Genomic DNA, 24,870 nt, shown 5'->3' on the forward strand with positions numbered 1-24,870 from the left:
TCTTCATGATCATGAAATATCTCTCCATTTATTTAGTTCTTTGATTTCTTACATAAGAGTTTTATAGTTTTCCTTATAAAGATCATGTACATATTTTGTTAGGTAGTTTCTTTCATTTTTTAAAAAAAAAATTATTTATTTGAGAGAGAGACAGAGCATGAGCATGGGGGGCGGGTAGGTAGAGAGGGAGAGAGACAAGCAGACTTCCTGCTGAGCAGGGAGCCTGACATAGGACTCTGTCCCAGGACCCTGAGATTATGACCTGAGCTGAAGTCAGACACTTAACTGACTGAGCCACCCAGGCACGCTGGTAGCTTTCTTTTTAATGCTATTGTATCTCCTTAGTTGGCATTTAGATTTCTTTTTTAAAAATTTTTTTAAAAAGGATTATTTGAGAGAAAGAACATGAGCTGGGGCAGGGGCAGAGGGAGAGGGAGAAGCAGGCTCCCCACTGAACAGGGAGCCCGATGCGGGCTCTGTCCCAGGACCTTGGGATCATGACCTGAGCCAAAGGTAGATGCTTAACCGACTGAACCACCCAGGCATCCCTGGCATTTAGATTTCTAACTGGTTAGATTATTTGGCTTGGATTCAGTATCTGGTAATTTATTAATAAAGTATTTCTTCCTCTTTTGTGTCTTTCTATTTTTGTGTGTGTGTGATTTCTATTTTATAACTGTTGTGTATGTGAACAGAACATCTCTTTGTTCATATCTCAGATTTTTTTGGACTAGCTACACAAATGATTCTACATCTCTTTTTGGCATGGCTGTAACTTAAAAATTCAGTTGATTTCAGTAGAGGTTTATTAATTGAGTCTTATACTTTTTATAATTCTCCTTTTTTAAAATTTATTTTTATTATTATGTTAATTACCATACATTACATCATTAGTTTTTGATGTAGTGTTCCATGATTCATTATTTGTGTATAACACCCAGTGCTCCATGCAGAACATGCCCTCTTTAATACCCATCACCAGGCTAACCCATCCTCCCCGCCCCCCAGAACCCTCAGCTTGTTTCCTGAGATTGGGGTAAATATAATTTGTCAGATAGTGTCATACTGGTCCTGATTTTTGGTTTGAAAAATGTGGTTAATGAATCACTAGGATGGAGATGTCCAAGACTGATTCTGTGAGACTATTGTAAGCTGGTGTAAATGAGGAAATAGGCAGAGTCAATGGTAGGACAAGGTACTTTTGTTGGTATTTATAGAACCTTTTTTTTTTTTTTAAAAAGCAGAAGTACTTTGTTGTTCTCAAGTCAGTTAATTAAGGGTGGTACTGATTGTGACAGTATTAACTACCACCTTACCTAATAGTTTACAAAATGATGCATTATGGTCCTTAAGTAATTTCCTAATGGAGTCACATTTATTTGAGGATGAATTGAAGATGTGAGTTTGTTACTTTAGTGAGGAATAACTTAGAAAAGTGTAAATGTTTAATTTTTGTTTCTCTCATTTATAGAACCTCTATTCAGAGCATGAATTGTTTTGTAGATCAAAAACATTCTCAGCTGCCCTGAGAAAGTCAGCTTTCTCTATTCTCTTCCCTTCCAGTTAATTAGAATTTATTTGGTATACAAATTAGTTAATGATGACTTGGGGTGGTTAATCTTAGAGTAACAACTTTAGTAGTTTCACTCTTGACACATTAGAATTGTATTTTGTGCTATCTTAGAATTATAGACTGGGAGTCAGTGTGGTATAGTGGAAGACCATGGCCTTTAGAGAGACATAGTGGATCTGTTTTCCTAGCAGTGGTACTTTGGGCAAATTACTTAACCTCACGAAATTCTTTTTCCTCATTGTAGGTTATTCTAAATGGGATATTTAACATAAAGATAGATGCCTTTCTTGTGTGTGGTACAGAGTACATATTACAACAGAATTCCTGTCTCCATTCTTGTCTTCTCTGTGTTTTCCCGGTCCACTTTATAAAACTGCACCTGAAGTGTTCTTTCTAAAGCCAAAAACTAGTTCATGCTTTTTCTTCCTGAAAATCCTTCTGTGGCTCCCTTGTAGCCTCAGGATGAAGTCCCAATTCCTCAAGGGCCTATAGGATTTCTCTAGTCTTGTGGTGTATTTCCCCCTTGTGCTTGCTGACCACTGAGGCTTGCTCACCTCCAAGCTAATGTCCTTGTTCATTACATTTTGCTTTGAACTCTATCTTTTGCTCTTTGCCCTCTCCTTTCTGACCCCCAAGCTGCTTCTGTTGTTAAGAATGTTAGGTGAAATATAATTTCAGTCCCTTAAGTCCCTATGACAAGAGTAAGAGCTGTGTAAAGACCTTTGGATGAAGGTGCAGACCTGGGTTTTAGTCCTAGCTCCTCTATTTACTAGTTAGAGGATACTTGTACAAATTAGTATCTCTGAGCCCTTATCTGTGAAACTGGGATGTCTGCTTAGCTTATTGTGTGAAAATGCTTTGGAAACTAAATGTGTAGCTGTTAAAAGTGCTACTATCAAGAGTATATTTTGGGTATTAGTAAGATGGCGATATTTCCTAATGTTTGAGGCATTGGATTATGTTCCCCTGCCCCAAATTTATATGATGAAACCCCAACCCCCCCTTGTTACTGTATTGTAGATAGGGTCTTTAAGGAGGTGATTAAGATTAAATGAGGTATAGGGTGTGGCTCTGATAGAACTGGAGTCCTTATAAACAGAGATCAATCTCTCTCCATCATGTGAGAACATATTGAAAAGGTGGACCTCTGCAAGCCAGGAAGAGAGCTCTCACCAGAAACAGAATGCTGATCTTGGATTTTTCATCCTCTAAATATGTTAGAAAATAAGTTTCTATTGTTGAAGCCATTCAGCATTTTGTTATGGCAGCCCGAGCAGACTAAAACAGATTAGAATATAATTGCCTTGTGGGAAGGGCAAACTAGACTGATTTTTCAGATTTTTTTTAAAAGATTTTATTTATTTGACAGGGAGAGCGCATGCATACACAAGCAGGGGGAGCTGCAGAGGGAGAGGGAGAAGCAGGCTCTCCGCTGAGCAGGGAGCCCGATGTGGGTCTTGATCCCAGGACCCTGGGATCATGACCTGTGCTGAAGGCAAATGCTTAACCGACTGAGCCCCCTAGGCGCCCCCAGATAACATTTTTTAAAAAAAGATTTATTTATTTGAGAGAGAGAGAAGGAGAAGGAGAGGGCCAGAGGAGAGGCAGTGAGAATCTTAAGCAAACTCTGTGCTGATGCGGTGCTCTCTCTATCTTATGACCCTGAGATCATGACTTCAGGCAAAACCAAGAGTCAGATGCTCAACCTATTACACCACTGAGGTACCCCTCAGATAACCTTTTAATGAGTAACACAACCAGTGTTCAATTAGTGAACTAGTTTAGAAAATGGCTTTGGTAATTTGGGAGTTACCCTAATAGTTTTTTTGTCTGTATGACAAGGAGAATTAGTGTGTTACTTTCAAGTTTAACCAAAACCCTTTTTTTGGAATGTACTCTGCCCCTTCCCATATAAAAATTATTAAGGATGTTGGGTGCCTGGGTGGCTCAGTCGTTAAGCGTCTGCCTCTGGCTTGGGTCATTATCCCAGGGTCTTGGGATAGAGCCCCGCATCGGGCTCCCTGCTCTGCAGGAAGCCTGCTTCTCCCTCTCCTACTCCCCCTGCTTGTGTTCCCTCTTTCACTGTCTCTCTCTCTGTCAGATAAATAAATAAAATCTTAAAAAACAAAACAAAACAAACTCAGGCTTAAACAATAAGGAACATATATTATTTTATAATCACAAGAAATTCCAAAGTAGGGTTGTCCCAGGGTTGGTTAATTCTTTTTTTTTTTTAAAGAGTTTATTTATTTGAGAGAGAGAGAGAGAGTGAGAAACAGCATGAGAGGGGAGAGGGTTAGAGGGAGAAGCAGGCCCCCCACTGAGCCGGGAGCCCGACGTGGGACTTGATCCCAGGACTCCAGGATCATGACCTGAGCCGAAGGCAGTCACTTAACCGACTGAGCCACCCAGGCGTCCTCAGGGTTGGTTAATTCTTTAGCTTTGTATTATCAAGGATTCACGTTCTTTTCTGTTTTCCCTTTTCTGTTTGATGGGGTGGTAGTGAGGTATGATTAGCCTTATTTTTAGTTTACTGGTGTCTGCAAGTGCTGGTTGCGGTAAAAGTGTTACATGTGATTATAGAACATTTGGAAATTCCACAGAAGAATGAAGATGAAAACACAAATCATTTATATAGTCCTGCTGTAATTGGAAATAATGCTGATGTATCTCCTCTCAATATCTGGTGAGTTAGTTTGCATAGGTATTTAATTATAGCAAACAAAATTAGGTCACACTATATACACAGGTATGTATTGTGTTTTTTTCCATTAAGATTATATAAAGAGAATTTTCTTAGTAAAAATAATTTCTTTCCGAGTATCGAAGAGATGATCATTGAAAAAATTGGATACAGAAAAAAATATAAAGACTATTAAAAATCACCCATATCTCAATAATCCAGTGATATTTACTAATATATGTGTATTTTATTTTTATATTTTATATTTGTATAAATATATATTATATATATAAAACATACATATTTTAAAGTTTCATTTACTTTTATTTTAGAGAGAGTGTGTGTGCAGTGCAAGTGGGCTGAGGGGCAGAGGGAGAGGGAGAGAATCTTCTGCAAACTCCGTGCTGAGTGCAGAACCTGTCTAGTGGCTGGATCTCATCACCCTGAGATTATGACCTGCGCCAAAACCAAGAGTTGGCTGCTCAACTGACTGAGCCACCCAGGGACCTTTATACAGATTTCTTTAAAAAAAACAAACAAACAGGTATTCAGGGTCCCTGTGTGGCTCAGTTGGTTTAAGTGTCCAACTGCATTGGGCTCCACACTCAGTGTGGAGTCTGCTTGAGATTCTCTCTTTCCCTTTCCCTTTGCCCCTCCCCCTGCTCTCTCTCTCTCTCTCTCTCACACACACACTCTCTCTCTCAAATTAATAAATAGAATCTTAAAAAAAAACAGGTACATAGTCATTTTGTAACCTGCTTTTTTACTGAATATACATCTTTTCTTGTGGTTCATACCCCAGCATCTTTGCTTCTTCACTCTCAACCGATACCTGTGGTCTCATAAGGAGTTTCAGTTGACTAAGAAAACTTAGACCGAGTTTACAGATGGTTTTGGGTCATATGCTTCTACCACCCGAATATTGATATTTTTAGCACTGTAGCCATAATCAGGGGTGATCCAGAAGGGCAGTGGTGAAGGGAAATTCTGATGAGTAGAACTTTGAGCAGTGTACCTACTTATTTATTTTGCCTGGAAAGAGAGATGGTTAGAGATGTAGATCCATTCTGACTCATGGCAATAGCAATTCTTGGGCTTATTCATTATGGACCTGGAAAGAACATAATTGGAGGTATGGGGAATAGATGTGTAGATATGCTTATGAATGGACATCAGCTAATGTTTGTGTTCATTGTGAATGCCCATCAAAGAGCAACCACAGCAGAGAAGGATCTTAATAATCAAGTGGACGAAGTATAACCTCTGAATTCTAGCCTATTTCCTCATCCACCTCTATCATTGCTCATTAGGCTCATGAAAAAGATGCCAGGGTGCAGGCGTGGAGGTTGTGTGTCCATATGCTAAGCAATATGGACTTCCATTCACCAAGACCAGCCCGGCTGCCACTACTGCTGAATGACCACCTTGCTAATAACAGAGTGCTGAAACTGAATCCCTGAGATAGCATCATTCCTCTGGTATTTCATATCACGTTGCCTTTTTTTTTTTAAGATTTTATTTATTTATTTATTAGAGACTGCACACGTGAGCTGTGAAAGGCAGAAGGGGAGGGAAAGGGAGAAAGAATCTGAAGTGGACTCCTCACTGAGTGGGGAGCCTGGTGTGCCGAAAACAAGTCAGATGCTTAACCAACTGAGCCACCGAGGCTCCCCCATGTAACATTGCTTTTGACCAGGCAGCTCATTTTACAGCAAGTAAAAGGTGGCATTGGGCTGATGTTCATGGAATTTCTAATTTTACCATGTTCCCCACTACTCTTAAGCGGCTGGTGGCAGTTCCTGTGTGGTGCTAGGTAATGTTCTCTAAGATGTGGTCCAGTCTCTGAATCAGCCAGCAGTGTGTGGTGGTATTTCTTCTGTAGCCAGCATTCACAGGTTAGGGAATTAAGGGGTTGACAGGGAGTGAATTCTTCTCACTATTACCCCTAAAGGTCTACTAGCAAAATTTTTGCTTCTTTTCTCACAGCTCTTGGATATGCTGATTTAGAGAGGAATGCTGGGGAATGCAACATTGGTTCTGTTGAACTGGAAGTTGAGCTTCTGGCCACTTTGGCTTCCTCATGCCAGTGAATTCATAGGCAAAGCAAAAGATTATCATATTGGTTAGGGTGATTGAGTCTGATTCCAAAGTGGAGATTGGGTTGCTGTTACACAGTGGTAAAGAGGAAAATGTATGGAATGCAGGAGATCATCTGGAGTGCCTCTTAGTACTTCATGCCCTATGATAAAAGTTAATGGAATACTCAAAGAATCGAATACAGGCAAGGCTGCTAATGGCAGTGGTTTGAGTCAGCATACCAGGCAAGGAAAAGTAACCAGATGAGATGATTGCTGAGGGCAAATGGAGTATGTGATAGATAGTGGAAAAACATTATAAATACCAGCTATGACCTCATGACCAGTTACAGAATGAAAACTCTAGTATTTATATTTGTTCTGTACCATAACATTTGTATATATATTAACCAATTATTTTTCTCCTCTCTCTCCAGTTCTCTTATATTTAACTTCATGTGTTAATAGTGGGTCAGCCTAATTATTTCAGTATTTAAGTTACAGGATATCAAAGGGGAAGTACAACTCAGCCAGCTAGAAAAGGAATGAATATTACTCAAAGAGAAAGTAGACTTTGTATTCTCTTTTTGGGAGATAGAATCGTTTTGGTTGTATGAGGTTGAGTGTATCATGTTAGACTAAAGCATGTTTTTGCTATTGTCTTTATTCAAGAGTTAAATATGATGAAAGAGGTTTGTACATATGCCATATTGACAGAGGGTACTGTGGTGGTTTGTACTATTTCAGTTTACTTAAGTTGAAACTATGTATCTCGTAGTTCTGTAGTAGGGTTCCTTCCCTGTATGGTTGTGGGTTAAAATTGACTAAAAGAGAATTTGTGTAAGCAACATTCATTAACCTCTAAAGGTTTTTGTGGTTAGATGTAGTAAGAGGCACAGAGGTGTTGGTGGGTTCCAGCTTGACCTTGATCTCCTTTGTTCTGCATGTAGCTCTTTTTTCTGGTTGCTGACAGTTTGGGCATCAGGCCCCTCACTTGATATGAGACCTGCAGAAGCATAGCTTCCCAGATCTCAGGAGCATTTCCTTTGCAGTTCCATTTCTCCAGCTGGGTGTGTTTGGTTTCTCAAATTGACTGATGACTTTCTGATTCTCTCACGTCCCTTGTGGACTATCTCAAACTTTCCCAGCTATTTCTATAATTGTGTATGGTAAATTTCTATAATTTCTTATTCTGTTAGTCTTAGTGGCTGTGCTTCCCAGTTTGAATCCTGACTTAATACACTTTACTTGTTGGTAAATATCTATCACTTTATTGACTACATGGCATTCTAGTATATGAATTTTTTTAATCACCTGTCATTGGTCATTTAGATTATTTCTTTTTTTTTTTCTTGTGATTATAAACAAAGATGGTTGGACATCCTTAAACATACAGTTTTTTTTTTTTTTTTTTTGGTTTTGTTTGTTGGTTTGTTGCACTTGACCTTTTATTTATTTTTTTGGTAAATTCCTAGAAGTGAAGAATATATGCATTTTTTTTCTTTTGAGATTTTATTTGTTTATTTGATAGAGAGAGAGATAGCCAGAGCTGGCACACAAGCAGGGAGAGTGGGAGAGGGAGAAGCAGGCCTCCCACGGAGCGGAGAGCCTGATGCGGGACTTGATCCCAGGACCCTGGGATCATGACCTGAGCTGAAGGCAGACGCTTAACGACTGAGCCACCCAGGCTCCCCAAGAATATATACATTTTAAAGAACTGTTATACATGTTGTCTAATTGGACCCTCCAGCAGTATGTGAAAGTGCTTGCCCAATATACACTCTTGATCATGATGGCTCTTTCAATTGAATTCTTTTTTTTTTTTTAAGGTTTTATTTATTCATAAGAGACACAGAGAGAGGCAGAGGGAGAAGCAGGCTCCCTGCTGAGCAGGGAGCCCAATGCGGGACTCAATCCCAGGACTCTGAGATCATGACTTGAGCAGAAGGCAGATGCTTAACCATCTGAGCCACCCAGGTGCCCTCTTTCAATTGAATTCTTTTTAAAGTTGTTATTTAAATTTGTTAATTAACATACAGTATAATATTAGTTTCAGGCTTACAGTATAGTGATTCAGCACTTCCATATAACACCCAGTGCTCATCACAAGTGCACTTCTTGGGGCATCTGGGTGGCTTAGTCAGTTGAGCATCCTGCTTTTGGTTTTGGGTCAGGCTGTGATCTCAGGATGGTGGGATTGAGCCCTGTGTTGGGTTCCACGCTCAGTGCTGAGTTGGCCTGAAATTCTCTCCCTTTCCCTTTCCTTCCCCCTCTGCCCCTCTTTCCCCTCATGCCTGCTCTCTCTCTAAAATAAATAAAATCTTCAAAAAAAAACCTAGAAAAACAAGTGTACATCTTAATCCCCATCACCTTTTTAACCCATCCCCCCACCCACCACCCCTCTCAAAGTAATTCTTTTAAGAAGAAAGAAGATCATATGAGAATATAATTAGTTAACATGGAGTTAATAGGAAGCTAGTGTCTTGGACTAAGTATGAAATATATTCTGTCAGTAATACTTAAATGTGTAACTAATTTTGTGTTTAAATGTAGTTCCTCTTGGGGCATCTGGGTGGATCAGGTTAAGCTGCTGCCTTCGGTTCGGGTCATGATCCCAGGGTCCTGGAATTGAGCCTCATGTTGGGCTCCCTTCTCCGCGGGAGCCTGCTTCTCCCTCTCCCCTGCTTGTGCTCTCTCTCTCTCTCAAATAAACAAAATCTTTTAAAAAAGTGGTTTCTCTTTTGAAAACTGGGTTCTTACAGGTTTTCCATTAAGCCTGTTTTTTAAAATACAAGTTTTTTTTTTTTTTGAGATTTTATTTATTTGACAGAGAGAGAGCAGGGGGAGTGAGACGTCTAGATTTTGCTGGAAGCTCATTGGCCTGTTCGAAGTTGCTTAAGTGGGAGATGGTAGGAGGAGCTGTGCTAACGCTTACAATAACTAGGTTTCAGCCTGAATTGTTGAGCAAACAGTTTGTTCTTTTTGCTGGATATTTGCCATAACCTGGTAGGGTTTCTTTTTATTTATTTTTCACTTTTCTTGAAATGGGAATTGTGTTGGAGAAAATCATATCATTTCAGTGCTAGCTGGGTATTGAGAATATGCATACCCTAATCTGCATAACTCCATGCTAAATAGGTTTATTTGTCAGTAGTGAGCCAGCATTTGGCCTGTGTGCACCACCCCCCCAACCTCTCACTCTTCTCCACAAAATGATTATGATTCCTCCTGGAAAGTTTCTCAGGTCTCAGACCAACCAAACCTTAGGTTGGCCTTCAGCAAAGTAGATGTTTTGTGTACTTTATGGTATATAAAAATCTTCCTGTTACAGGTTTTAAAACTTGACATTTTAAATTCTTCCTATTAACATTAACATTTTTTTTTTTTAAGGGCCCGTAGAAGGCTCCCTGCTCAGTGGGGAGTCTGCTTCTCCATCTCCCTCTGCCCCTTTACCCTGCTGGTGCTCTCTCTCTCTCTCTCAAATGGATGAATAAAATCTTTGAAAGAAAAAAAAAATACAGGGCCCTTAGACCAAGAAGTGTTCCTTATATGCTGTATATATAATCAGTTCTAAGAAACTTCCTCCTCACCCCTTCATTTTAACATTTCTGAAATTGGGATGCATTTTACAGTTAAAAAGCTGTCACCCAGAGCAGTGGTTCTTGTACTTGTGTGAACTTGGTTGTTTTTGCTGGTGGTTTAACTCGACTATTGCAACCTGTTAACAGATCATTTACGGACCATTTGAGGAAAGAATAGAGTCCTGGGTTTTGCCTTAAGACAGTTTTGGAGGGTGACACCTTCTGGTAAGATTAAGTTAGCACTAGCATCAAAATGTGCAGAATTGGTGTCAGCAGCTTGGAAGAACATTCTGGAAATAATGATAGAGCCTTAAAAGATTTTTGTGTCACCTGCAGTGGAAAGTTGACAGCATCACCTATATAGTATTTTTGCCACTTTGTTTAATCAGAACCTAGTCATAAGGAAATAATCAGACAAATCCAGCTTATAGGACTTTCTGTAAGACTGGTTTTTATTTTATTATCATTAATTTATATATTTGTAAAAAAGATTTATTTATTTGAGAGAGAGTGCACAATCACGAGCAGGGGGAGGGACAGAGGGAGAGCGAGAATCTCAGGCAGACTCCCAATGTGGAGCTCAGCAACCTGAGTCAAAACCAAGAGTTGGACACCACACCAGGTGCCCCAGCTGATTTGGATTTTTAAAATAACATCTATGTTTTAAACATAAAAAAATGTCAGGGTTGAAGGGTAAAGGTTATTTTAGTTTTTTTTTTTTTTTTCAATTTGGTATAGCAGTTCCTATCCATTGCCTTATTTATTTATTTATTTTTTAAATATTTTATTTATTTATATGACAGAGAGAGACAGCGAGAGAGGGAACACAAGCAAGGGGAGTGGGAGAGGGAGAAGCAGGCTTCCCGCCAAGCAGGGAGCCCGATGTGGGGCTCGATCCCAGGACCCTGGGATCGTGACCTGAGCCGAAGGCAGACGCTTAACTAACTGAGCCACTCAGGCGTCCCCCATTGCCTTATTTATTATAACAACCTCATGGGAGGCCAATGATTTTCTGCCAATTTCCAGGCAGTCTGATTGTATAAGGGCACAGACAGTAAGGCCAGTCTGAGTAAAGACTGTGATCTCATGCTCAGAGTTTGGCTCACAAATTCTTTTCAGCATTTGTAACAGTCAATTTCCTTTTTTTTTTAAATTTTTTAATTAACATATAATGTATTATTTGTTTCAGGGGTACAGGTCTGTGGTTCATCAGTCTTACACAATTCACAGCGCTCACCATAGTACTTACCCTCCCCAGTGTCCATCACCCAGCCACCCCATCCCTCCCACCCCCCACCATTCCAGCAACCCTCAGTTTGTTTCCAGAGATTGAGTCTCTTACGGTTTGTCTTTTTTTAAGATTAAAGATTTTTTATTATTTTTAAGGAATCTCTACACCTAATGTGGAACTTGAACTTAAAACCCCAAGGTCAAGAGTTGTATGCTCCACCGACTGAGCCAGCCAGATGCCCCTTTGTAATTTATTTTTTTAAATTTTAAGTAGGCTCCATGCCCAATGCAGGACTCAGACTCATGACCCTGAGATCAAGAGTGGTTGTCTCTACTGACTGAGCCAGCCAGGCACTCCAAGATACTGTCGAAGAAAAGTGTTCTGAGTTTATTTAAAAAAAATAAGTGAAAATTAATTTTTAATGTATTCCAGGTAAATTTTGCAGGCAGGGGCACTTGGCTGGCTCAGTCAGTGGAGCATGTGACTCTTGATCTCAGGGTGCTGAGTTCAAGTCCCATGTTGGGTGTGGAGCCAGTATTAAAATTTATTTTATTTTTTTATTTTTTTAAAGATTTTATTTATTTATTTGACAGAGAGAGACACAGCGAGAGGGGGAACACAAGCAGGGGGAGTGGGAGAGGGAGGAGCAGGCTTCTCGCAGAGCAGGGATCCCGATGCGGGGCTCGATCCCAGGACCCTGGGATCATGACCTGAGCCGAAGGCAGACACTTAATGACTGAGCCACCCAGGCACCCCGGAGCCAGTATTAAAATTAAAAAAAAAAAATTGCAGCCTTATAAAACCAAGTAAAATCTTATTTATTTATTTATTTATTTGAGAGCGTGAGAGAGAGTGTGTGGGAGGGATGGAAGGAGGAGGGCAAGAGAGAGAGAGAATCTTAAGCAAGCTCCACGCCCAGTGTGGAACCCCATGCAGGGCTTGATCTCACAACCCTGAGATATGAGCTGAGCTGAAATCAAGAGTCGGATGCTTAACTGACTGAGCCATCCAGGCGCCCCTAAAATGTGAATTTATAAAACTAAATATGATATTTACTGAAGTCAAAAGACAGGTATATGGGCTTATCATATTTTCTACTTGTATATATATTCTTTACTATTCAAGGGGAACAGTAGGAGATATTCGTAATTAACTGTACATGTTTTCCTCTGAATGACTGCAACTACTAAATAATGCCATCTCTTGTTTGGTCATTTAGAAGAAATTAGATGTGAATTTTTTTTTTTTTTAACAGGGCTCAATATGTTGATGCCGTCATTAAAATCAGGTTCTTAATATTAGGGGATTTAAAATGAGGCAATAGGCAACAAACAAGTTACTGCTGTAACCATGAAGCTATTGAAAATTGTTTTTTGAAAAAGATGCTAAGGAAGACTAGCACATGGAGAAATGCTCATGGTATATTTAATGAAAAAAAACAGGACATTAACTGTAGGGTATAATGTAAGTTTTTACATTCTTGCATACAAACACATACTGGAGAGACTTGGAAGAAAATACACTAACATGTTAACATACTGTATTTGAATGATAGGACCATGATACATTTTTTTCATTTATATTTTTGTCTTTCTCTGTATTTTTCTGTTAAAAAGCAGGCAAAAATTAAAAAACTATATAGTATTTGTTTTCATTTAGAATGCATTAATTTTGGGGCGCCTGGGTGGCTCAGTTAGCTAAGTGTCTGCCTTTTGCTCAGGTCATGATCTCAGGGTCCTGGGATGGAGCCCAGAGTCAGGCTCCCTGTTCAGCGGGGAGCTTGGTTCTCCATCTCCCTCTGCGCCCCCCTTGCTTGTGCTCGCGCGCACGCTCTCTCTCTCACTCAAATAAATAAATCTTTTTAAAAAAGAATGCATTAGTTTTTAAGCATAGTCGTGACAAGGATGTTCTCTCAGTATTCAAGTATTTATGTGGGATAGAGGGAGAAAGATTTTTGCTCTGGTAAGAGATGAAGGTTGAGAGAATGTGGGAGAGGAAATATTGTTAAAGGTAAATGTATAGATATGAGAGAGATTGCTTATAGCTAGTAATTTACACTTTAGGGAAGGGGGGGAGGATCCCTCGCCTTTGTAGTCACTTTGAAGGGCAAGAAAAGAACTTATAGGTGTAGATATTACTTGAAAATGTTCTTTACTCCAGCTAGCAGATTCTGACTCAGGAAAGCTTGGTTTCCACAGGTAGAGGAGGAAAGAAGAAGACAGCTAGTTTTATGTATGAGCTGTTCATAAAATTCAGTTATCTAAGGAATTTCCGGTTTAGTTCTTGGTTACATTGTTTATTTTGAGTTTAGCTCTTTTAAATAATTAACTTTTTATTTTAAAGCTGAACATGTTTATTTCCATTTTAAGCAGACTTCATCAATGGCATAAGACAGGGATGGCAAATGGGTTTCATACCACATGTCAACTCCTGGAGTGATTAGTTAAGAGGTTTTAGACTTTGCAGAGAAGACTGCTATAATTAACAATGTCTGTTTTAGCTCCTTGGAAAAATGCTGGCTATTTGTCTTCTAGTTTATAATCCATTTTGTATGGTTCTTGGAACATACTAAAGCTGTTGGTAGTGATTCAGTTAAAGTATAAAAAAAGGAGGAGGGAGGGGCGCCTGGGTGGCTCAGTCGCTAAGCGTCTGCCTTCGGCTCAGGTCATGATCCCAGGATCCTGGGTCGAGCCCCACATCAGGCTCCGTGCTCCACGGGAAGCCTCTTTCTCCCTCTCCCACTCCCGCTGCTTATGTTCCCTCTCTTGCTGTGTCTCTTTCTGTCAAATAAATAAAATCTTTAAAAAAAAAAAAAAAAAAAGGAGGGAGACCAACTATTGGATACTAAACTTACAGTCTGACATAAGCAACAGCAGCAATTCTTGTGTAGACTTTACTTTTTAAATTCACTGGTCTGTAGAGGATATTAACTATAACTGTCTTCAGTAAAATAGCTGCAATCCACATGTGGCTATTGGGCACTTGTTAAAATGTGGCTAGTTTGGAAATGAATTTTTAAATTTCATTTAAATTATTTTAAATTTAAATTCAAAATGGGAACTGTAAAATATTTTTTGTTAAACACAACTTTATTGTTTTGGTAGGACTACATTTTACTTTAAGAATTGCATTGGAACAGGGACGCCCAGGTGGCTCAGTCGTTAAGCGTCTGCTTTCGGTTCAGGTCATAATCCCAGGGTCCTGGGATCGAGCCCCACATTGGGCTCCCTGCTCTGCTGGAAGCCTGCTTCTCCCTCTCCCACTCCCCCTGCTTGTGTTCCCTCTCTCACAGTATCTGTCAAATAAATAAATAAATAAAATCTTAAAAAAAAAAAAAGAATTGCATTGGAACATTCATGGGAGGTTTTTATTTCTAGGCCTGTAAGTGGCACCCATTTCTGCTATCATTCCATTGACAATATTTAGTTTTATGACCATGTGATTAGGGAAGCTGGAAAATAAAGTATCATTCTATGCTCTAGAGGAAGGGAAAATAGATTTTAGTGCAAAGCTAAGTCTTTCCTAATCTTGGGAAAGAAAAGTGTGCAACTTGTACACTGAAAACAAAAAGGCAGATGAAACTCTAAAATTCAGTGGATGACTGAAAATAACCAAGTGTCACTCAAGATTAAATCTGCCTAGTTTGGTAAACATACTAAGAATAGAAAGTACTTCCTTAGCTTCATAAAGGGCATATACCTTCGTAAAGGTCGGATGCCTAAAAAGTCAGTGCAGTAGAGCAAGAAAAAGAAGAAGGCACACAGATTGGAAAGTAAGAAGTAAAATCATCTTTCATGATTGTCTATGTACAATATCCTAAGAAATCTACAAAAAAGCAACTGCAGCAAATAATTTAGCAGTGTTGCAGGATTACAAGGTCAATTCAAAATACAAGGTATTCAAAAACCAGTTGTATTTCTATAAGCTTGCAATGAATAATTGGCAGTTGAAATGATAAAAACAGTACCATTCATGATAGCATCAAAAATATGAAATACATAGGGGTAAATTTAACAAAATGTTTGCAGTTCGTACACAGAAACTTTAAATTCTCTCAGAAAAGTTTTTTAGAAGACCTAAATAATAGGAGAGGGTTATTGTGTTCACAACTGAAGGTGCAGTATTGTTAATGGCATTTTTCTCCAAATTGATTTATAGATTCAGTGTAATTCCAGTCAAATTTTTAGTGGGCTCTTTTGTGGAAATTGACAAACTGATTTTAAAATTTACATGAAAGTGCAAAAGACTTAGAAATATCTAAAGATTTTTTTTTTTTTTAATTTGACAGAGAGAAAGCACAAGTAGGCAGAGGGAGAGGGAGAAGCAGGCTCTCCGCTGAGCAGGGAGCCGGACGTGGGGCTTGATCCCAGGACCCCAGGATCATGACCTGAGCCAAAGGTAGCCGCTTAACCGACTGAGCCACCCAGGCGCCCCAAGACTTAGAAATAAAACAGTCTTGAAAGAGAAAAATCTGGGGGACTTCCCTACCTGTCTTCAAGAGTTACTAAAGCTATAGTAATCAATAACAGTATAGTACTAGATGGGGATCAACAGATGTAACAATGGAACCTGAAAGAGAGCCCAGAAATAGACCCACATCTATGCAGTCAATTGATTGTTGAGTAAGTGCCAAGACAGTTCATTGAATAAAAGGGTGATCTTTTCAACAAATGATGCTGGAACAGTTGGATATCTATATATAAGAAAAGAGTTTTGACCATTACTCTAACTTGCACCATATGCAGAAAGTTTGTATGAAATAGATCATAGATCAACCTAAATGTGAGAGCAAAAATTATAAAACTTCATTGGGTTCCCTGCTCGGCGGGAAGCCTGGTTTTCCCTCTCCCACTCCCCCTGCCTCTGTTTCCTCTCTCGCTGTCTCTCTCTCTCTCTGTCAAGTAAATAAATAAATAAAATCTTAAAAAAAACCAAAAACTTCTGAAAGAAAACATGGAGAATATCTTAGTGACTTTGGGTTTGGCAAAGATTTTTTTTTTTTTTTTTTTTTTAAAAGGGGTTTGGCAAAGATTTTTAAAAATAGGGCACAAAAATCATGAAATATAAAAGAAAAAATTATAAATTGGACTTCATCAAAAGAAAAACATTTTTCTCTTCAATGGGTTGTTAAAATAATGGAAAGGCAGGCTACTGACTGGGAGCAATATTTGTAAAACATACCTAACAAAAAATTTGTATGGGGTATATATAAGCAACTCAGTAATAATACAAACAAACCGGTTAAAAATGGGCAAAAGATTTGAACACTTACCAGAGAAGTGGATAGTATACAAGCATTTGAAAAGATGCTCAATATCATGATTTAATAGGGAAATTGAAATTAAAACCACTAGTGGAATGGTTAAAATTAAAAAGACTGACCATGCTGGGGGCGCGTGGGTGGCTCAGTTGCTTAAGTGTCTGCCTTCGGCTTAGGTCATGATTCCGGGGTCCTGGGATCGAGTCCCGCATCAGGCTCCTTGCTCGGCGGAGAGCCTGCTTCTCCATCTCCTCCCCACTTGTGCTCTCTCTCACTATCTCTGTCTCTCTCAAATAAATAAATAAAATCTAAAAAAAAAAAGACCATCCTGAATGTTTGCCAAGTATGTGGAGAAACTAAAAGTCACATATATTGCTGGTGGAAATACCAAATAGTTTCTTATACTGTTAAACAGAAACTTAATTTACCATGGACTTGACAGCTCTACTCTTAGGTATTTACCTAGGTAATACCCAAGAGAAATGAAAACATGTCCACTCAAATACTTGGACTCAAATATCTGTAGTGGTTTTAGTCATAGTAGCCCCAAACTGGAAACAAACTAAATGTCTATCAGCTGATGAGTAGATAAACAAATTGTGGTAAATCCATACAGTGGAATATTGCTTGGCAATAACAAGGATGAATTTCAAGAGCAATATGCTAAGTGAAAGAAGCCAGACACAAAAGACTATATATACTTTTGATTCCATTTATATGAAACTCTAGAACAGGCAAAACTGTAGTGGCAGGAAGAAATCAGTGGTTTCCAAGGTCCAGAGAATGGGGAGATAGTTGACTGTAAAGGGACATGAGAGAAATGCTCTTATCATACTTAGGATGGTGGCTATACTACTGTACACATTTGTCAATACACACTGAATTGTATACTTGAAATTTTTGAATTGTATGCATTTAATACTTTAATAAAGCTGACGCACCCTTCCCCTCCCGAGATGGTTCTTAGCATCCTACCAAACTGGTCAATGACCTTTAAAAAAATTTTTTTTAGGGGCACCTGGCTGGCTCAGTTGGTCTTAGAGCATGTGACTCTTGCTCTTTGGGTTGTGAGTTCGAGCCCCATGTTGGGCATAGAGATTGCTTAAAAAAAAATAATACTGTCTTAACTCTTTTTTTCTCCCTTGCTTTGTTCAGGTATAATTGACAAAATTGTGATATGTTTAAAGTATACTTCGTGATAGTTTGATAAATGTACACATTGAGAAAGGATTCCTTCCATCTGGTTAATTAACACATCTGTCACCTCACATATTTATCTTTTTTTTTTTTGGTGACAACATTTAAGTTCTCTTTTAGCAAATTTCAGTTATACAGTATGGTTGTTACCAACTGTAGTCACCATGTTTTACATTTAGGCCATTTCTTTGGACAGGGGTAGGATATTGATATATGATAAAATACAAATTGGGTTCAAACTGATGCTTTCAATTTAAATCCAGAACAACATGTTTTTTTCTTAAACCTTGTTCTTCTTATGATCAGAATCTCTTTTGAACCATGCCAAAACCTCACTTCTCAATGACATAAACATAGAATGACTTGCTTCATCTCACACTACACAAACAACAGTCTCAGGATAAATTCAAAACTTGTAAAATGATTGAAAATAGTTTCAGGGTTTTGTGTTTTTTTTTTCTTCGAATTATTTTTGTCTTAAAGATAAATCCCATTAGGAATGAACAATCAAGGGGCACCTGGATGGCTCAGTTGGGTAAGCGTCCAACTCTTGATTTTTGCTCAGGTTATGATCTCAGGGTGGTGAGATGAGCCTCTCGTTGCTTCACACTGGGTGTGGAGCCTGCTTAAGATTCTCTCTCTCCCCCTTTTCCCTCTGCCCTTCCCCGGCCCCCTCTAAAAATAAAAAGAATGAACAATCAAATTACTGTGCCTTGAAATCACTTTTTATTTCCCCTTTGGTTAAGCCACTAATTGGGCACACGGGCCCATTTGATTAATTTTACATGTAATTTTGGGTAATTTTTTAAAATTTAATTTTGTTTTATAATTGTGTAAATTATTTACATAGTTCTAAAGACAAATCTACAAAACAAGGTATGTTTAAAGAATGTTAATAAAATGTTTTAAAAAAATAAAATCTTTTATTTATTTATTTATTTTTTAGAATTATTTATTTATTTGACAGAGAGACACAGTGAGAGAGGGAACACAAGCAGGGAGAGTGGGGAAGAGGGAGAAGCAGGCTTCCCGCAGAGCAGGGAGCCCGATGTGGGGCTCGATCCCAGGACCCTGGGATCATGACCTGAGCCGAAGGCAGACGCTTAATGACTGAGCCACCCAAGCACCCCCAAAAATAAAATCTTAAAAAAAAGGGGGCGCCTTTTTTTCACAAGTAGGCAGACAGGCAGGCAGAGGGAGAGGGAGAAGCAGGCTCCCCACTGAGCAGGGAGCCCGATGTAGGGCTCGATCCCAGGACCCTGGGATTATGACCTGAGCCGAAGGCAGACGCCCAGCAACTGAGCCACCCAGCTGCCCCAGTAAATAAAATCTTTAAAAAAAGAATGTTAGCTATGCTCCCTCCAGCCTATTTAACCCCTCACCTTAAATATAATGATTTTTTTAATTTTCATTTTTTTTAAAAGATTTTATTTATCCATTAGAGAGCACATGAGTGAGGGAGAGGGGCCAAGGGAGGAGAAGCAGACTCCCTGTTGAGCCAGGAGCCCGATGTGAGGCTTGATACCAGGACCAGGAGATCATGACCTGACCTGAACGCTTAACTGACTGAGCCACCTAGGTTCCCCTAAATGTAATTATTTTTTAAAGTGTTACAGTTTAGGCGTGCCTGGTGGTTCAGTCAGTTAAACATTCAACTCTTGGTTTCCGCTCAGATCATGACCTCAGGGTCCTGGGATTGAGCCCTCTGTTGGGTTCTATGCACAGCAGGGAGTCTGCTTTCCTTCTTCCTCTGCCCCCCTACCTTGTGCACTCTGAATCTCTCTCTAAAATAAATAAATAAGTCTTAAAAAAATAAAATGTTTATTCTTCCTTCTTAAAAAATACAAGCATATATTTTCATATCTTTACCCATTTCTTAAATGGTGGCATTCCAGAAACATTTATTTCCCATCTTGTATTTTTCACCTCAGCAATATTCTGGAGATCACGGTGTAGTGGTAATAATGACAGTCCTTATTTCAGCAGTATAGTACTCCATTGTTTATAGAGCCCATAATTTATTCAGTCCTCTATTGATGATTATATGGGTTGTTTCCAGTTTTTTACTATCATAAATAGTGCTATCATGAATAACTGCATTTTAGGATTCCTAAAATGAGATTACTGGGACAGAAAATAAATTGGTATCTAATTTTGCTTGTTATGACCAGCAATGTATCAGGGAGTCTTTTCTTTTTTAAAAGATATTTATTTATGTATTTTAGAGAGAGAAAGAGCGAGCAAGCATGTGTGAGAGGGGAGCGGGCGAGAATCCTCAAGCTGACTCCTCACTGAGTGTAGAGCCCAACGATCCCAGGACAAGAATTGGTGGCTTAACCAATGAGCCACCAATGAGCCACCCAGGTGCCCCTGCGTTTCGTTTTTTTTTCTTTTCTTTTTTTTAAAGATTTTATTTATTCATTGGACAGACAGAGACCACAAGCAGGGGGAGGAGCAGAGGGAGAGGGAGAAGCAGGCTCCCTGCTAAGGGAGCTCCCTGATGCAGGGCTCAATCTCAGGACCCTGGGATCATGACCTGAGCTGAAGGCAGACACCGACTGAGCCACCCAGGTGCCCCTGCGTTTTTTTTTTTTTTTATAGTGAATGAGGTTGAATGTCTTTTCAAATGTTTAAAAATGGTTGTATTGCCTTTTTTGTGAACTGTTAGACCTCTATTTTTTATTGATTCTTGGTGTTTTTCATTTTTAGATTATAATGATATTTACTCTTTATTTGTGATCTACCTTGTTGCCCCCCTCCCCCTACACAGAGTTTATTACTTGTCTTTGAACTTTGCCCTGAGCTTTGCTATGAACTCTGCTTCTTAACTTTTCTCACCACCTGACTCTGAGTTACGTACAGCACTTTGGGAAGAACAGGTGGGTAAAGGTTTGGTTTATAAGATTCACAGTTTTTGTGGAGATGAGAGATGGTTATAATGGATAACAGGGAGGTTGGAATTCTGATGTTGATTAATGTAAACAGGAATATAAGACGGATGGATTTAATCTATATGATTGTTGGTAGGTGTTGGGATTTTTTTGTTAACATTTGTTAAGTAGAGCCTCTGGTTGGTGAGCCAAGGTTCAACAAAAGACTGCAAGGGAAAGTGGAATAGAGAAGTTTATTACTCATAGGTCCTGGGGGTACACAGTATGATGTCTCCAGGGGACACAGGGAGAGTTCAGTGCAGGATGTAGGCAGGAAGTGAGTAGCAGGACTTGGGGTACATGCCTTTATTAGGGTCCTCAGGTGCAGTGCTCAGGGGTTCCCAGGCTAATTCTGGATTGGTCAGTTCAAACCAAAAACAGTAGGGTTTTGATAAGCTCCAAGGTAGTCTTATCTAAGGGGCACAAAAGGGGAAGGAGCTGGGAGACAGGAGAGATTATCACAGTAGGGTTTTGGGGAATCATATCTGGAACTTAGATTTACTTGTGACCCTGAGGGCTGTTGCTGTTATCCAGGGCATGCACTTATGGGAGGAGGTAGTGTCAATTGAAGACCCCTGCAGGACACTTAGCTGCACAAAGTGGATGCTGAGGCACCAGTATTACAGAGTAGTTTCCTAAACTCTCAACAGTGGGTTGGAAGCTTGGGGCTGGCATAAGGTCCTAAAGATGTAATGTGATAAATTGGTGGTTTGAGGGGCTTTAGTGACTCAGAACCAACTGTAATGTATGCCTGTGATGACAGTCACTTGGTAGCTTCTTTGGTGGACCTCAGTGGATTGGCCACTTAAGAGACAGTGGGTCCCACCTAGCAGATAGGATTTCTGCCATGGCCTCACCAGGGTCCTGAGACTATCATCAGACTTATGTGGTAAGTTTTTCGACTCAATTGGGTCTTTCCATTAAAAAATATAATTATAACTTTGCCTTTCAATAGAATATATGTTTAATGAATATTAACCTAAGTAAGTATTGGGATTTGTTTTTTTTTTTCTTATTTTCAGGCTGCAGACAAGAGAAAAGCTTTAGAAGAGACCAAAGCCTACACAACCCAATCCCTAGCTAGTGTTGCTTATCAAATAAATGCATTGGCCAACAATGTACTCCAGTTGCTGGATATCCAAGCCTCTCAGCTTCGGAGAATGGAGTCTTCTATCAATCATATCTCACAGGTAACAGTTTGTGAAAGGCTTTACGTTCACATTTAATCAGCTGGCAGAATAGAAGCCGCATAGTCAAAGAAGTAGATTGCCTGGAAATACAGATTTTTTACTCATCTGAATGAGTGTAGTTATTTTAGGTTCAGCTTTGAGTTCAGTATACCTACTCTTCTTCTTCTTTTTTTTTTATTTTTTATTTTTGTGATAAAATATACATAACATAAAATTTACCATTTTAACCATTTTTTAGTGTATAGTTCATTGGCATTAAGTATATTCATATTGTTGTATAACCAGTACAAGTTATCCTACTGTTAAAGCCTTTTTTTGAGGTAAAATAAATTGCACATAATTAAAGCATACAATTTTATAAATTTTAATACGCATACTACACTGGAGACCATCAACACATTCAAGTTCATGAACACCCTCCACCTCCTAATTTTTTCATCCTTCTTTGTTATCCTACCTTTCTGTCCCCTGTTCTCAGACTTCCTGTCACTATGGATTAGTTTGTATTTTCTAGAATTTTATATAAATAGAATTATATGATATATAGTGTTTTTTGTCTGACTTCTTTCAGCATAATTATTTTGAGATTCATCCATGTTGTGTGAAAAAATTTTACTCCTTTTTTATTGCTGAGTACTACTCCATTGTTCCATATTTTGTTTATCCATTCACATGTTGATGACCATCTGGATTGTTTTTGGGTTTTGCCTATGACAAAGCTTCTATGAACATTTGTGTACAAGTCATTATATGGCCATATGTTTTTATTTCTCTTGGGTAAATTAAATACTCTTGAGTGGAATGGTACATAGTTTATATGGTAGTTGTCTCTTTACCTTTATAACCAAATTTATACCTGAATTATTTTCCAAAATGATTATACCATTTCATCTACCTACCAGCACTGTATGAAAGTTTAAGTTGCCTCACATCCCTACCAGCACTTGATATGGTCAGTCTTTTTAGTTTTAGTTATTCAGTTAGGTGTTTTAGCCATTGTAATACTTGGGATTTAGTTTCCGTTTCCTTGGTGATTATTAATGATGTTGAGCATCTTTTCATGTGGCTCTGTAGGTTTTAGTATTTTAAGGCTTGCTCATCTTTTGTCAGATTTATTCCAAAGTATATCATATTTTTATGCTATTGTAAATGGTATTTTTTATAACCGTAGCTTGGTTGTTCATTTCTTGCTTGTATGCACAGAAATACAGTTGATATTTGTATACTTATTTTGTATCCTTGTTAAAGTCACTTAATAGTTACAGTAACTGTTGTACAGATCTCATTGGATCTTCTACATAGAAGATTATATAAATACAGTTTTAGCTTTATTTCTTCACTTTCCTCTCCTCTCCTCCCTCCCTTCTTCCCTCCCCTCTCCCTTCCGCCTCTCCCATCCTTCCTCCTTTTCTTTCCTTTCTTTTCCTTTTTTTTTTCCCTTTGCCTTACTGCAGTAGTTTGATGCTTCAAGAAAATATTGAATAGGATTAGTGAAAGTGGACATTGTTGTCTTTTTATTTTAGTAAGAAAGCATTTAGTTATTATGTGTATTACAGGTTCTTCAGAAATATGCTTTATGAGATTGAGGAAGTTGCCTTCTAAAGGTGCAGTTTGCTGAGAGTTCTTACCAGGAGTGGATGATGGATTTTGTCAAATGCTTTTTCTGTGTGTGTTGAAATGATCTTTTTTTTTTTTTTTTTTTTACATGTTAAACTAGCTTTGCCTTCCTGGGATAAACTCCATGTGACTGTGATGTAGTCTCCATTTCATAGATTGTTCGACTTCATTTGCTAAGATTTTGTTAAGAACTTTTGCTTCTGTGCTCCTGAGAGTTACTGTAATGTCTTTGTCTGGTTTTGGTGTCAGTATAATGCTGGCTTTACAAATATGTTGGATAGTATTCCCTCCTCTTCACTTCTATGGAAAAGTGTCTGTTGAATTGATACTTGCTTGCTACCTTTTAAATATTTGGTAGAATTAACCAGTGAAGCCATCTGGGCCTGGAATTTTTCTTGGCAATGATGTTTTAACTATATATTTGATGTCTTTAGTAGATTCGGGGCTGTTCTCTTTATTTGTTTCCTCTTGAGTAAGCTTTGTATTTTTCCAAGAATTTGGCCTTTTCACCTGTGTTGTTATATTTATTTGCATAAGGGTGTTAGTAACATTCCCTTATTCTTTTAATATTTGTAGAATCTGTAGTGATGTCACATGTCTCATTCTTGATATACTTAATTGGTGTCTTTTTAAACTGATTAGTATGGCTAGTTTATCAATTTTACTGATCTTCTAAAAAAGACCTCAGGTTTTGGTTTCATTAATTTTCTGTACTGTTTTTCTCTTTTCTGTTGTGTTGACTTTTATTTTGTAGTTGATTATTTCTTCTCCTTTCCCTTTCCTTGGAATTAATTTAGTCCTATTTTATACTCAAAGTAAAAGCTGAGGTCTTTAAGAGCCTTTATCTTTTCTTATATAGGTGTTTTAGGTCTATAAATTTCCCTTGAAATAGTGTGTTATCTGTATCTCAAATTTAGATAAGTTGTACTTTCATTTTCATTCAGCTTGAAATAATTTCTAATTCCCCTTTTTGGTTTCTTCTCTGGCCCAGGGGTTATTTGGAAATATTTCAAGATTTTCAAAGGATCTCTCTGCTGTTGATTTCTAATTTAATTCTGCAGTAGTAAGAAAATAATACAACTCCTTTTAAATTTATTATAAATTGTTTTATAACCCAGAATATGGTCTCTCTTGGTAAATGTTTTGTATGCACTTGAGAAGAATGTATATTTTGTTGCAGTTGGATGGAATGTTCTGTAAATCTCATCAGGTCAAGTTGGTTGATAATATTGTTCAGTTCTTCTATATCCATGCTGATTTTCTGTCTTCTTGTTTTTATTAATCGTTGAGGAAGGTATGTTGTAATCTCTGACTCTAGTTTTTTACATGTTTTATTTCTTTTTGAATTTTTATCATTTTTAATGGAGCTATGTTATTAACATAATACTGTAAATGCTTAGGTTTGTAATGTACTATTGGTGGATTTATCATTATGAAAATACTTTTTTTTAATCATTGGTAAACCTAGGTTTGACTAGCTTGGCAGATGTAGTTTGTCCAGGCACTGCGGAGATGGAGTAAGTTCCTGCAGTA

The 24,870-nt window shown here is 38.4% G+C and overlaps 1 protein-coding gene across 10 annotated transcripts in view; it reads left to right on the forward strand.

Moving 5' to 3' along the window:
* ABI1 (abl interactor 1) overlaps positions 1-24,870 on the forward strand; it is a 128,710-nt gene that overhangs the window by 35,941 nt on the left and 67,899 nt on the right. For 8 of the 10 annotated variants that reach the window (XM_027592305.1, XM_027592310.1, XM_027592311.2 and 5 more), the window contains exon 2: positions 21,553-21,720. The exons of the other annotated variants lie outside the window; for them this stretch is intronic. In XM_027592305.1, the coding sequence (XP_027448106.1) occupies positions 21,553-21,720 (168 nt within the window). The remainder of the gene's footprint in view (positions 1-21,552; positions 21,721-24,870) is intronic. 10 annotated transcript variants of the gene reach the window in all.

The sequence above is a fragment of the Zalophus californianus genome, chromosome 9 (genome assembly GCF_009762305.2).
Source record: "Zalophus californianus isolate mZalCal1 chromosome 9, mZalCal1.pri.v2, whole genome shotgun sequence".
Classification (NCBI taxonomy): domain Eukaryota; kingdom Metazoa; phylum Chordata; class Mammalia; order Carnivora; family Otariidae; genus Zalophus; species Zalophus californianus.